This window comes from Rhipicephalus sanguineus, chromosome 3 (assembly GCF_013339695.2).
Source record: "Rhipicephalus sanguineus isolate Rsan-2018 chromosome 3, BIME_Rsan_1.4, whole genome shotgun sequence".
Lineage (NCBI taxonomy): Eukaryota > Metazoa > Arthropoda > Arachnida > Ixodida > Ixodidae > Rhipicephalus > Rhipicephalus sanguineus.
The window spans coordinates 79,021,441-79,036,808 of NC_051178.1; the positions used below are offsets into that span (position 1 = coordinate 79,021,441).

General features: G+C 42.3%; 1 protein-coding gene across 3 annotated transcripts; it reads left to right on the forward strand.

The window, feature by feature from the left end:
- Positions 1 to 434: 434 nt before the first annotated feature.
- On the forward strand, positions 435 to 11,258 carry LOC119386775 (uncharacterized). 3 transcript variants are annotated; one of them, XR_005182372.2, is made up of 10 exons: positions 435 to 911; positions 1,671 to 1,801; positions 2,564 to 2,743; positions 3,739 to 3,823; positions 4,334 to 4,486; positions 5,321 to 5,539; positions 5,610 to 5,778; positions 5,850 to 5,926; positions 8,764 to 8,861; positions 10,829 to 10,932. XR_005182372.2 is itself a non-coding variant. In XM_037654049.2 (9 exons), the coding sequence occupies exons 1-9, from the start codon at positions 774 to 776 to the stop codon at positions 11,093 to 11,095; spliced, it is 1,419 nt and encodes a 472-aa protein (XP_037509977.1). In that variant the 5' UTR covers positions 435 to 773; the 3' UTR covers positions 11,096 to 11,258. The 3 variants fall into 3 exon arrangements, 2 of the variants coding, with proteins under 2 accessions (XP_037509977.1, XP_037509979.1); XM_037654049.2 differs by lacking the exon at positions 8,764 to 8,861 and having other exon boundaries at positions 10,829 to 11,258; XM_037654051.2 differs by lacking the exons at positions 4,334 to 4,486; positions 8,764 to 8,861 and having other exon boundaries at positions 10,829 to 11,258.
- The last annotated feature ends 4,110 nt before the right edge of the window (positions 11,259 to 15,368 follow it).

Here is a 15,368-nt window from a genome sequence, read left to right on the forward strand (position 1 = left end):
CAAAAGCGAATCACTCATGACAGTCAGCTGATCGCGTACGGCTGTTTCGGCTGCAGTTTCGGATTGCTACCGTCAATGAAGTGTCTCATGTGCCACTTGCTGCACACGTATTCAGCAGCAAAGCGATTGACGTCTCACGCTGAAGACAGGGACAGCACACACACAGCCACAGAGGTACCAGCACGAAACTGCGAACGACACACAGGCACACAAAAGAAATCGTGAAACTGATATTCACGCACTCTCGACGTACAGCAGGTCGGTATGTTTGTCTGCTGTTATCGCGAGGTCACTTTCATGTCGCCGTGATCGATGATCGTCGAGTGTATTCGGGCCAGCAAGCTGACAATCGTCGACCGGAGATGGGCGGTGACAGCAACAATTAAGGCGGCAGTGACAGCTAATTTGCTGGCAAACGCGAATCACTCATGACAGTCAGCTGATCGGGTACGGCTGTTTCGGCTGCAGTTTCGGATTTCTACCGTTGCCGTAGCTTTGTGTGTGAGATAACGCATTGCAGCAAAAAAAAAAAAAAAGAACATTTGAAGTTGTAATGGAATAGTTGAAAATGCGTAGTTTGTTTTTAAAATGGTTTTCTTTGATATACATATTGCGTAACTTGTTTGAGCCGCTTGCGCGCAATGCGAAGATATGCCGTGGCGTACTTTTCTCTCATAGTGTCTATAGTTCCGTTTTCGTGCGTTAATTTAGAATTTGCGTCGTACGCTTTGCCGGCTCTTCTGTTCTTTTCGTTTGTTTTTTGACGCTGTGAAATGCTCAGATGCGTTGCATTTTTCGGCAAATTCTGCCGTCAGCTACATATTCCAGAAGCTCACACCCTGGAAACTCTAAAGAGCGCGTTTCTTCTGAAGTTCCCAGAAGCGAGAACAACGGAGAATCTTCTTTTCCAGGTGAGATATCCTCCGTTGCATTTCAGAAAGAGATTGCTGGCAATCCCTTATTCACTTTTTTTAAAACCATATTGCATGGGTGTATCGCTTAAATGATATCACGGAACCTTTGTCCTCTCGTAGCGAGGGTGCAGCTGCTGAGCTTTTAACATAATAGAAAATATTTGAAGGTGTATTGCACTCTACCCAAGACAAAACACAGACACAGTATGTGTGTGACGTATTTTTGTTTTTTATATAATCATGAAATACCAATTACCCTGTGTATTTCAATTTGACATGCCTTCATGAGCACTGTGGAAGAACTCACTTTTTCCCTTTTTTATTGCTTCGATCAGCACTTCAGCCATTAGCTCTTTAATCTATGAGGTTACTTCCTCTTCAGGGCTGACCGAACGCAATAATGTTACTTCAGTTGTGTTTATAGCTAGCTCATGTTATTTGTATTGCGAGTTAACCCACATAAAAAAAAAAAGTCAGCATGAACTTTCTAGCCCCAATTATTACTCTGCTTATGTTTAAATGCACGTTACAGGACCCCAGATGGTATAGATTAATCTGGAGATTAATCCACCTACACATACATAACCATAATATATTTATGTAGATTTTAATACATAAAGCCCCTGAATTTATTTTAAATATTCTTGCCTTCCAACTTTCACCACGTTACTTTGATACGTAGGCTTTCATGTCCGCAACTTTCATGCAATGATTGTCTGGCAGTGTACGCTTACTTTCTTGGTCATTTATGTGCAGGTGTATGACACTGTACTTCGCGAATTCCTGGACTGGGAAGAAAGCACAACTTTAGAAGCAGGCTCAAAGATCAGAGCAGTGCAGCTGGAAGAACCACCAATGCAGCATCCACCTGTGACAGCTGAAGCAGTGTAAGAAATACTTAACTCTATGAGATTAATGGGAACTAACAGACAGCAATGCCAAGGAAAGTATTGGGGGTGTTATTTGTACTAATTAGAATATAAATGTGAAGAAAGTAAAGTGGACGAAAAGATAACTTGCCGCCGGCAGGGACCGAACCTGCGACCTTCGAATAACGCGTCCGATGCTCTACCACTGAGCTACGGCGGCGGTCATCTCCCCGTCCACTTTATAGGGTATATATGTGAATTGAAACTTAGGAGTGTCAGTCAGCGCCAGTCGCAGCCATGGCGGCGAGTGTGGAACACTCTTTTTTCTGCCTTTTTGGCGTCACGTAGCACGTGATCTATTTACGAGCAGGCAGCTGACCAATAATCCCTCGCATACTACCTGAAGGCATCAGGTCTGCCAGAACGAGACCCTCGCTATGAATGAAGGAAATAAGATTACTTTTAACGGCTCGTTTTTCTTTGTTAGACACAATATTAATGGGAACTAACAGACAGCAATGCCAAGGAAAGTATAGGGGGTGTTATTTGTAATAGTTGGAATATAAATGTGAAGAAAGTAAAGTGGACGAAAAGATAACTTGCCGCCGGCAGGGACCGAACCTGCGACCTTCGAATAACGCGCAGGTTCGGTTCTTGAATTCAAGATCAGTGCAACTCTGAGTTACAGATAACTCCCACTATTAATAATCTTAAAATGATTTTCCTTTACTTATTTTCGAGCAGACAGGTTGCTTTCATAGGTCACCTTAATACTTCCAGGCCTGAAGTTGCAGCAGTGGAAAAAGAATCTACACCAGATCCCAAGAACTATGTTCTTCCCACGCCCCCCAAGGATATCCTGTATAACCTTTCAAAGGTGACAAAAAGGTCGGAAGTCACACCAACCTTCCGTCGTCGCATTATCGAGTGGCTCAGTTTTGACCTTTTCCGTTACACAATGTGAGTATGTTGTTGTTTATCATTGTGCTCTGTGACAATATGCCCTGCCAAACTTATTGGTGTTGTTTAGTAGTGCTTTTAGGTTATGCGCAACTGTTACATTGGCTGCAACAGTGACTTTTCTCTCCTCCTCTGTAAGTTTCCTACCCTCTTCCCCAGTGCAACTTAGCCTACTGGGCTCAGCCCTGGTTAACGTTCCTGCCTTTCTTTTGTCCTTCTCTCCACTCCTAGATCATTTCATGAGAGTTCAACAGAGTGTCAATATGTAACAAGTATTTATATGAAAAGACAACAGCAAATGTTGTATAGTTCTTATACCTGTGGGCTTGTAATAAAAAAGACTTTTCAGTAAAATATGTAGTCAAGAAGCAAAAAGTACAGTGAGTCACTAGATAGAATGTCTGAATAATGGCCCTGCTTCAAATTTTCTACAGAACAGTGAAATGAGAGCTTTCACAGCCACCACAAGGACATTGTTCATGGCGAGGCCATTATTATACAAGAGGTGCATCCACAATGTGGCAGAAAGAAATATTAAGAGAAGTTTAAGAAATAAGTTTAATGCCTCAACAAAACATCTTAAAATAGCACAACTGAAGCTTGTCTGCATGTATGTATGAGCATGTAACATGTGCAGTCATGTCAGGTGTAACATGTGTGAGAAGCATTGATGTCACAGTCACGTCTAAGCCATAGATGGTACTGGGGATTAATATGCCTGTGAGCTTGCTGCCGAACGTTACCTGAGGTGTGGTGACAGCAACAACAGTGAAGATTATATGGGCACAATAGCATTTCCCCTTTTTATAAAGCAATCAAGGGTGTGGTGAAACGCACGAACAGAAAAATCAGACCAAAGTCGCCATAAGCTGGATTGCATCTGATCAAGATTGCGATATGGAAGCTTAGCACTGACATGAATATATATATGGTACTGTGGCAAACATGGCTAACACGTTATTTCCATCACTTGTTCCTTTTGGTTCCCTGTACAGGTATCCAGGAAAGCTCTATGAGGAAGCTGCTCGGCAGCTTGTTTTTCATCATGTTGTGTTGAAAGACTCACTCGGGTCTGGATATGTAAGTTTCAGATTCCCAATATTTATGTTTACTTATCAGCTGTTTACAGAAACTTTACTGTTGTGGCAATGTAGAAGTGGTGACAAAAGATTCAAAGTATACATGCAACGAGGATCGTGATATTTACTCTGCATTTCTTAAGGTACCAGCGCTCACAATTCTTTAATTAAATAACAAAAGTGCAATTATCACACCTTTTTCAAAAGTATACAACCTTTTTACTTCATGATAAGTACCTAATATTGTGTATGAAGCATTAGGTTATGACTAAGTTAGTGGGTCTGTCAAAGTAACTGTTGCCTGCATTTTCTGCAAAGCTTCTGTTTTTAATCAGAGCCTAGGCCTGCAAACTTTACTTAAAACATATTGGGATACTTTACTGTGCGTTAACAGAAAGTCAAGAAAATAAACCTAGGTTTAAGAAATATTTGTAACACTTATGTTAATTTTCTTGACTTTTAAAATAAACTAAGTGATCCGTCTCTTGATATCCTGTTTGTCAACGTGCAGGATTCATGGCACCATGCCTTGAAATTCAAGTGCAAGTTCGAAAGAAAAAAGTTTTTGAATGATGGGCAGGTGGCAGAAATGCGACAGAAATACAGCAAGCACGGTCCTCCATCATCATCTTCGGCGACGTCAGCAAAACGCCTATGCAGCGAAGTCAGTACATTCTGGATTTTAAGTGCGGAGCGTTTTAGGGTGCTGGGCTGTCGTAGGCTGTGATCCTATGCTGTCGTCGTCGCTTGGCGTAATGCAGGCAAAACCAATACATAGCATAGCCATCTGAGCGCGCGCTCGTGCCAAAGAGAAGTTTTCTTCCTCTTGTTTTTCAAGCACCTTGATGAAGATATTAATGCAGGCAAAACGACATATAGTATAGCCAACTGTAGCATATTGAGCCAAATAAGCGTAACATTGCCCATGTAGTCATAGCCACCTTTCCTGTCCTAATTGCACCATACTGATGTCATCCTCTGTGGCGTATGCATCTGGAATAGGTACTATTATCATAATTTCACATGTACAGGTGTTCTGCATAATGTGAAAACAGTCATTGAAGGGCTGTGCAAGTAAGTGCTTCTTCATTCAGTGCTCTGTACCTGGTCCAACTCCCATAGAGCTACAGCATAGCAAATGTTAAAAGAAAAGCAAAGGTGCGGTATGCACAAGAAATCAAAAACTTTTTTGTAAAAAATATGACGTATTCAAACAGCTGCAGTACCAGACATACAGTTTGCACCTTACTATAGTATTTATTTAATCTCTGCTACCATATGCAACTTGAGCAGTAAATATATTTGTAACATAAAAGTAAAGTAGTTCATTTACTTGCTTGCAGCCTGCTTTCACTGGATGGATTTTGAAATTTTAAACGTTGATATAGTGCTGCACCGTACGATCACGTCAAGAGACAGCTGTGAAGTTACCAGTAAAAGTGTTTGTCGGAGACACATTTGTAACTTAACAATCATAGAATGCCTTGCTTTGTTACAGGAACACCTGAAAAGTATTGCATCAACTGAAGATGAGCAGAGTGTGAAGATGCACACAAAATCCATGGAGCAGGAAATGAAATGTGCGACACCATCTCTGGAGAAACTCATCGACTCAATGACCCGGACATTTCATGCTCGGCGGCGTTGGGTCAAAGAAGCGAGCCCATCAATGTTTGAATTGCTGCAGCAGTATCCGGCGCTTGAAAAACCTGAGCTGGCAAGTTTCAGATGCTGTGTGTATCTCGCAGTATCAGTATTATTATACTGTCCTGCATCTGTTATTTCAGATCTTTCATGAGTTCAAACTGCTTGGTGGCAAGCCACCAATGGAAACCCTTGTGGATGCAGCACAGAAGCATATTGACAAGATCTTAAACATGATGAAGAAGAAAATGGAGCCAAGAACTTCACAGCTCCTTGAAATGGCTGAAGGCACAAGTGAGGACGACAAAAAATGTACGAACACAAGGGCCTTTCCTGAACAAAAATAATATTTCACTTGTTATACAATGTTTTTTATATTGCAGTGCTGACAACTCTTGCGTTTCTCACGGCTCTTCCTCGCACCGTGAAAGAAAAATCATCGGCATTCCTCAAAGACACAGTAAGCCATTGTCAAAGCTCATAGGATCATTTCCACAGTGCTCTTGGTTGTAATAGCATAACATGACTGGGTCTGATTAACATTGTTTGAGGAGCCCTACGCCTCCCAGAAGGGCAGCAGCCGCCACATAGGGAATATGAATAGTACTGGTTCTGCAGCTTTTTTCCCCTTTCATGGATCTTTTAAGGGTGAAAGAGCATCTTTGCACCTCCTGCAGTCATAACAAACATCAAGTATTCATTCTAAAAAGACAGGGCGTGCAAACACGGACACAACAAAGAAGTCAGGACAACAAACACCAACTAACAACTGAAGAGACGCACAACAGCTGTAAAGAAAGAAGGCACGAAAACTTATCCGTGCATGCCCATGCAACAGGCGAACCTATCAATCCGGCACGCATGGTGGTCTACGTGGAAGATAACTGTTAAGGCATTTGATTTCATCTTTATGCAAGTTAATCGACGGTTGGCTCACGCATGCGCTACCACTATTCTCGATATGCCATGCTTCAATCATCAGGCGCGTTTCTTCATTTCTATGCCGGTACAACACTGCGCATTCATCGAATTTTGGCGTGCACTTACAATCTCGACAATGTAAGGATAGATTAGAAGGTGAGCCTCCTGTTAGCGATCTCTTATGTTCCAACAATCTCTGGTTAATGCATCGGCCCGTCTGTCCTATGTAGAAGCGGCCGCAGCTGAAAGGGACCTTATACACCACACTCGTACGGCAATCAGTGAATTTGTTGGTGTGTTTTACGAAACAAATATCGGTCCGCTTCTTGTCTTTTACTCGCTCATTCTTCCTCTGCACAGCGGCACAAATCTTACCTAGTTTATTGGCAGCCGTGAAAACAACATTAACGCCGTATCTACTTCCTACTTTCTTTAGCCTGTGAGATATGCAATGAATGTACGGTATACCTATGACACGTTTCTTCCTATCGCTTTCTGCAACCATGCTCGGACTTAACACAATAGACTTGTTTAAACGTTCAGCGACCGTGGCCACTGCATCACGAGGATACACTACATCTAAAAGACGCATAACCTGTGCGTTAAAGCTAGCACTCCACTTGTGCTTACACGACTTGGTGAGGGCTGACTTAAGGCAAGACATGGCAATGCCGTTTTTTACAACCTTCGAGTGCTTCGACGAAAAATTTAACAGCGGTTTCGAAGATCTAGGAGAATACTGCTAGCACACGTGGTTCTTCTGGAATGTTAAGGAAATGTCTAGAAATTGTATTCCATTATTCTGAGGCACCACTTTAGTAAAGCTCAGCCCTCCTCCATTTAACTCAAATTTTTCGCTCACGGAAGTTACCATCTTTTCAGTCCCCACCACTACAAAAAATCAAGTAATCGTCCACATAACGAAAAACCTTAATAACCGAATTACCTAAGGCGCCTTCCAAAAGATTGTCAATCTTGCTAAGGTATAAATCACTAAGAAGCGGAGCAACCTTAGAACCAATACATATCCCTGATTTTTGAACTAAACGCCTTCTTTCCAACCTACCAGCGTCGACTTTATATACATGGAAAGGACTTCTAGAAATGCCTCGGTAGAAACACCACATTTATCGGTGAAAACCGTCTGCTGCCCTTGTTCGTTGATACATTCATTAACACATTTTAACAAGTCCTCATGCAGCAAAGAATAATAGAGGTCTTCAAGATCCATACTAAAAGCTTTACAACAGCCGGGGTTGTCCTCTGAGAGCAACTGAACTAGCGCCTGAGAATTACGCATACGAAAAGGGTCTGAAAAACTCAAATAGGTTAAGCAGTTCTGCAAATAACTAGATACAGCGACTTGCCAGGTGCCTTGCTCTGAAACAATTGCTCGAAACGGAATCTCGTTCTTATGTGTTTTGGCTGAAAAAAACGATTCTAAAGTAAGTGATTTAGCCTTCTTGACATTACAAGCTATTCTCTCAAGATTATGTCTTAACAAAAGGTCGACAGCACGTTGCCTAACTACCGATGGCTTAAGTTTTACCGTCCTAAAATTCTTTTCTATGGCTGTTAATGCTTTTTCTGAGAACGAACTGTCCAGCATAATTACAAAATATTCTTCCTTATCTGAAATTACTGGCCTGAGTTTCTTCTCGACACAGTAATCAACCAAAGGCCGGATAGGATCAGAACACTTGAGATGCATATTAGAACCCTTGATGCTAGCAACGCAGTCTGAAATGCAGTGGGAACGGTCTTCTTCAGGAACAAGTCTAGTGATTGTACGCGGCAAACTTAAAACGTCTATTGGTTTCAGGTTCGGCTTAAAACAGTATTTAGGACCTAAGGCTAGGGTTTTGCAGTGACTATCATCTAAGGCAGCTCCTCCAATCACCTCCCCCCCCCTGTCCTGTATTTTTAGAATGAATACTTACCAACTAGCTCAGCTCTCTGTTATTCTAAACATCAAGTGTGTCGCACTATTTCACAATACTGCTTTATTACCTTGGTTATCGCATAGTTCTAAAGGAAATTTCTTACTTTTCCTTGTATTGTGCTTGTAACTTTGAACCTGCCCATCACTAGAACACAAAGCTTTGCCACATTAGAAAATAATTACTATGTTGTACTACCAGGTTGTCCAGCTGGCAAAAACAAAATAGCACACATAAAAAGGAGCAAGCAAATGAGACAGTTGTCCCATCCTGTTTCTGTATCCTTAGCCACATTGGAATAAAACTAAATGGCACTGGTTTGTGGTCAGACTAACAGGTTACTTTTGGAGCCTGAAATATGGGTGATAAAATTCTTCTGGTTAACCTCCCTGCCTTCCTCTTCTCTTTATCTCCCTCTCTCTTCCCATCTCTCCAGTTTCATTGTAGTACTGGTACAAGAATAACACCTGAGGTACCTTAGAACAATAAAACATGAGACATTTTGAAGCATGACATGAGAGATCAACCTGCAAGGTATGAAGTAGCAGAATGTAATTACTTGCGACGTTGTTCTAGCGTCAACTTGGGGTGTAGTACGGCATATAGCAACTAAGTGATTTTTATTGGTTGATGAAGTGTAATGCACAGAAAGGACCCAATGCATACTGAGCCAAATAAGCATAACATTGCACATGTAGTCATAGCCACCTTTCCTGAAATAATTGCACCATACTGATCTCACCCTCTGTGGAGTATATGTCTGGGATAGGTACTGTAGAGGAATGATTTTCTGGCTACACTAAACTGATTAACTGTTTATTACTAAGTATACATGGCTGAGTTGTGTGAGGCCCCACGAGCGCGTCTTGTCCCTCGGAAGCGTCTGGTGTTCTCCCGTGACCCCGGGTGTAACTCGAGATGATGTTTATATTGACCGCGCCCTCCGCCAGCACACCAGGGTCGCTCGTGGTTGACAGACGTTGGCGGTGAAACCGAAACCGAAATTGTTCCTACAGTACTATTATAATTTCATGTGTACAGGTGTTTTGCATAATGTGGGAACAGTCAAACTGAGAGCTGGGCGAGTTGGTATGAATTCATGTTGAAACTTTTTTAGCACGCATAAAAGACGGAGGACACAGAAGAAGAAAGAAGGCGCTTGTTTTGTACCTTCTTTCTGTGTCCTTCGTCTTTTGTGTGTGCTAAAAAAGTTTCAACATGGGAACAGTCACTGAAGGGCTGTGCATGTAAGCGCTTGAAGCTTGGCAGAAAATGGCATAATTGAGAAGGAAGGAGTATAATAATTCTGAATGTAAAGGGGAAGTTGGGATGTTGCAAAATATTCACGCATTACTTCTGCTGTCATAAAATTTTACTAACCAGACTTCTCATATCAAGGGTCTACTGCATAGTTTCTCAATGTGGGCGCCGCAAAACCTAGGGATTCTGCAGGCCCAAGGGCGGTTTCAGCTGAGGGCTCAGGAGGCAGCAGCCCTCCTAAAATTGGTGCCTGCCCCTCCCTCCCCTTTGCCTCCTTAAGAGCAAGCATATTCAAAACACATCGCACAAGTTTCACTCTGCCCTGCCCCCCTGAAGGAACCCACTTGTCGTGGGTGCCCCCCCCCCCCTAATAAAAAAATCATGGCACCGCCCCTGCACAGGCCTCTCCTCGGGGTTTCACAAGCTGCGAATCAATTTTCCCTGGTTCCGCACCCGTCAAATCACTCACTAATGGTTCGCCTAGTCACTTGGCGAACCCGAGGTGCAATCTATCTAAGGAACTTCCATTGCTCATGCCCGGCTGTCAATAAGCACATCTTGGGGCATAACAAACGTGCGAGCTGTGTAATAAATTTATTGTTCATCTAGAACATCGATTTGTTAGTGCAAGGAAAGCGTCTTCAGTTGCATGTCAGTCAATAAATTTTTTATATACCCTTGCTTTTGAATTCATTGCACGTGAATGTGGTGTGAACCGAATGAAAAATGATTGCATACGAGCGGAGGAGGGGGGGGGGAGGTTCCTTGGCACTTAATGGAGTTAGACGGGGTGCCCCGGGACAACAAGCTTGAGAACCCCTGGTCTACTGTATAGGTAGTATTTGCTAGATCTATTACACATTTGGAAGCTAGAAATTATTATGAAACAGCAATTAAGGTGTACATTTTAAAGTGTTTAAGGGAGTTCATGCTGTTGTTTCCATGTGTAATGAAACTTTGGAATTTATGGGTGAATGAAGCCAGGGCATTGAGGTTTCACACACTAGTCATGTACTGTGTGCTAAGATTACGAAAAACAAGTGTGAGTATTCACGATGAGCTATGCAAATTGGTGAATAAATGATTAGCATTCAATTAACTTAGATTAACTTGGATAATTGGTGAACAAATGATTAGCATTCAATTAACTTGACTTTCACTAAATAGTTTCTTGTTTGGAAGATTTTCTTGTATGCAGAGATGTTTGTACTCTGTTAGAAATTAATATTAAACTTTTTCAGGCACCGTGGTACTGCCCGCATCCCTGTGCCATCTGGGACAATACGGAATTCTTGGCACCATGCATGGTGCTCACGGAAAACCAACTTCTCAAGGCGGATAACGCAGTCCAAGCGATCCTTCTGTGCTTCTGCCTGCATTGGGTCCTTGACATCTGCTACGAGCCAGACTCCAAGGGGTTTTACTCCATCCTTGAGAAGGTGCTTGGGCTGGACAGCACAAAGCTATCTGCTACAGCCATCCATGTGCTTTCTGCGCTGAAGGAGTGATTTGTATAATAGGATCATTAATCGTGATCAATGTTATGTGAACTAGTGGTGGTGAAGTGTTTTTTCTCACTAAACTTACATTTGAAAACAGGTTTTATTATAAAAGGCAGGTTTTATGTGCCAGGATCGTTGGGTTCATTGCTGAATAAAGTGTTTGTTCTAATCTCTGTTTTGCTTGCATTTAATGGCGCTTTGCAGTATTCAAATTTATGCACTGATTGAATGCCATACTGTCTCCTGGTTGCATCTTGCATCTTTTTGTGCTGTTGCAGCACATTAAATCATCCAAGGAATAGTTTGATCATAATACGCAAACTACAACAAAGAATTTGCCTTATAAGCAAGTTTTCTGCAATAGTATTTCTTTTCTTGAAGCTTGCCTGGCAACAGCGAACGTTAAAGCTTGCTTTAAAAAATTTCTTGCAGAGATCCCTGTAGAAGGTTAGCGTGCGTCCAACCAGTGCACATAATTGTAGGGGGAATTACCTTGATTTTATTTTAGGGTGGGGGTTTGGGGGAGTCTGATGTAGTCAAACCTTTGCGTGTCTGTGTATGTATGCATGCCGACTAATTATTCCTTACCAGGAGGTGACACCCCCTGGCTTTCCACTGACTGTGCCAATGATGGGTTGATACCTTGAAATCTCTTGGAATCCTCTCTCATTTAGCACTAATTCCTCAAAAGAGCACAAGAAGTCAAACAAGTGCTATCTGCGAGTTCACAAACTAATGTTATGTGATGAGTACATGAGGATGTTCCTAACACACTCGAAATAATGCACATGAGCTAAAGAACACTTTCAGGGTGCATGGTACAGATTCTTGGCCTGAGCTATATTCAGATTCAAGGCCTAGGTGTGGTTGATTGAGTCATGACCCACGTCCCTCGACATTTTTTTATGCTTTATCTTTTTAAGTGGTACTGAACTCCTTCACGGCGGCCACTAGTTGAGTGAGTGAGTGAATAAACTTTATTAAAAGTCCGGGCGAGGTGGGGGGAAGAGGGGATTGACCTCTGTCCCGTCCCACTCTCCGTCGATGATGATGGCGTGAGGTGACGGCTTGAAGCCCTTGGACCCGGGCGGCATCCTCGGCTTGCCGTTGTTACCTACAGCTGGAATGCGTCTAATGAAAGCAGACTTTACGACGTTTCTGATCTAATGAGGAAATTTTCATTCTCCAGCAGGTATTAATAGAGTTCAGTGTTATCATCAACTCAAGGTAATGGAACTAACTTGGCACCACACCCGATTTAACGAAGTTTTCTGGAATTGAATTAGTAAAAGTGGTTATCTCTTTGATGCAGACGGGCTTAGAGTCTGCACTCTGATGCCGTCACATTACAGCATCTAGCCGCCCTAACCATGACACTAGTTTTATTTTGACAAGGCCACACGTCGTGCTCATGCAATCAACTATTGGATTCAACATTCACTAGTGCTCCCATGGACCAGATGGTGCTAGGGGCAACACTAGGTTTCTTGTCCCTGCAAATGCTTCCCAAGGAACAACACAGTAGTTACTTCCGTTATTTTATTCTTTATCACTGATTGTCTCCTCACAGTTTACATGCTTGGCTTGCTAGCGCAATCACTGCATTCGTTCTCTTTATATATATGTATTCTGTGGTAAAGCAAACTGTCTCTCGAACTAAATTAAACAGAATCTTATGAATGTTGCACAAATAACAATACACCAAAAGCTTGTTAATTCAAACTGGGAGCCCCTTGTTTTCAGTGCTCCTCGTAGAAGCCGGCCCGCAGTGATCAAAATGTGTTGCAAAACCAAACCAAACAATATTTACTAGAGATACAAAACACCGTAACAGCAGCATTTCTCGGCAGATGACAATTTGGACACTGCCTTGGAGCTCTTGGGCAAGCTGCAAACGATGCTCATGGGGTCACTACAGAAGAAGCGCAAGCAAATGCAAATGACTGATTTCTTTCAGTTTTGATTGCATTAACTCTAGCATGCAAATAAAATTGCCTTGGAGCATGAATAGCGTCATATACTTCCACATTAAGGCTCTCTGCTGACATGAATGCATGTCGGTGCTTGTTTCTGGCTTATAACTGAGTGATCGATTAATTCTGTTCGCTGTTAGAGCTCCATCAACTTAATTTACGAAATAATTTGCCGCAGGCGTGTAGTAGCGCCTAATATGCTATAACGAGTCCACAGGTGGCTCCTTTGGTTTCTGTTGTTCAAGCAGTCACGCCCACTTATTCGAACTACGCTTCGAGCAATATTGTAGTCTCCTTTGAGTTCGAATTTACATGCTTTACTGTATTACTTCGAGTGTTCTTTGGGCTTTTATATAATGTACCGCTCCAATCAATCGGATTAAAATTGGCACTTTGCAAATAACTCGGGATGGTAAGGGTTAGAGATATGCGAGCTTGAAGGAAATAACCAAGCTGCAATGCAGACCATTAATTTACTCGCTGCATTGAGAACCTTGGGTACGACAACGCTATGTTTCATTTCCACGCCTACTACCTCAAGAATTAGGCAAAATGCATGCGTCTTTGGTATAACACCAGACTCTTAATGCACAATTAAACAAATTAAAATTGACTGGTATTGTAAAGAGACCAAGTTGAACCTTCGAACTAATCTATGAGCATGTAACTTAACGCTCATGTGCCGCGTGAAAACAGTATGTTGAGCCAAGAAGCTTAGTCGAACAGGGCCGTGACCCATCATGTGCAGTGTCAAGGAAATGCATGCAGAAGTATAACGATACCGGTTTTCCCATTTCGGTTGCTCCACATAAACCCAACAATCGTGACTAAATCATTTTTAATAAAATTGGAGAGCTACTCCCTACACAAGCTACCACTTCCAATAAAATCAACTACTACAGCACTTGTCGAATGGGTGCTGTTCTGCTGCAGTTGACCAGCTGAAGGGGGGCCGAGCCCCTCCTTGAAAAAATGGAGAGGGGGCCGCCCCCCCCCCCCTCAGGACGCTTCCTGACTTTATGCCCTGCATGGGAGGGTCTGTGCCACCCTCACCGGCTTTTCACACTAGGTGTGGATTAATGGCAAATACAATGCTGTGGTTGCTTTTGGGTGTCACTGCGTTACAATTATAGGTATATAAGGACCGAAAAATTTCTCGATTTTACAAATTTTCCTACTTAACGAATATTAATGACAACTAATATTGTGTCTAACAAAGAAAAACGAGCCGTTAAATTAACACTTTCTTACTTAATGAAATAATTCAAGCATGGTCATCACTTCTAAATCAAGTTCCAGGTGTAATTTAAATTAAGCAATTTAATTTTAATAACTCTTTATTCTTACATGTAAGCAGCACATGTGATTCATTCAAACACAAAAATAAGCCAGTATCAATCTTTCAAATTGGCTAGTTCTACATGCAACCACCTCTCCCACCACCTTTCCCAATAAATAAAGAAAAACAATTTCCGTACAGGACTACATGTTCTTCCACTACTTAACACAAAGGAGAATCGTCTTACTAGCTGCCTTCTTTTGCTTTGTGAAAAATCTGTAATGTCCTCTCTGTCTTGTACAATAATTTTACAGCCCAATGGTTTTTCTCAGTGAAAGCTCAGTAGCGCAGTAAAAGCAGCGCAACACTCCAGTAAGTTGTTATTGCCCTGTCAGGTATGGCTTTGGCAGTATGTCTATTTCTCCTTACAGGTGTGCCCTTCGTTTCAACAGTTTTAACACAATCTTGCGATTACTTTCGCAACTATCTCAATTAGCAATCACGAAGCTCTGTCGAAGTTGCACAGTACTCTTCAAGCATCGCGCTGGATAATGTGTCCGCTTTTCAGGCACCTGCGCTCCGCAAGTGGTTCGACGGATGATCGGCACAGCTGGCGGACAATTTCACATCGCTTTTTACGCCTAGTCAGCGCTCTGAATCCATCTGACAACACCCGGCGTAGCCAGTCGCGTGCGATTATGTGCAGCTTGGATTCAAGCGAATTATGTATGAGTGATGAATTTTCGCGCACGATAACGACCCGATTCATTGCGGCCAAATAACACCGCTGAACGGACGCATAGATGCTTTTAGTGTAACGCTTTACTGTGTACTCATTTCGTTATTTCTGCGCATATTTCAAAATACGCACCTTAATTCGGTCCGCTACATGGTTTATCCGCAATCAATGCGCTCACACAGCGGTCGCGTGAACATTAGTGGAACAGCTCTGTAATTACACCGTTCAGTAGAAATCACTTTTAGATTAGAAGATATGTGCCTCTTGGCAACAACTGTTAGATATCAT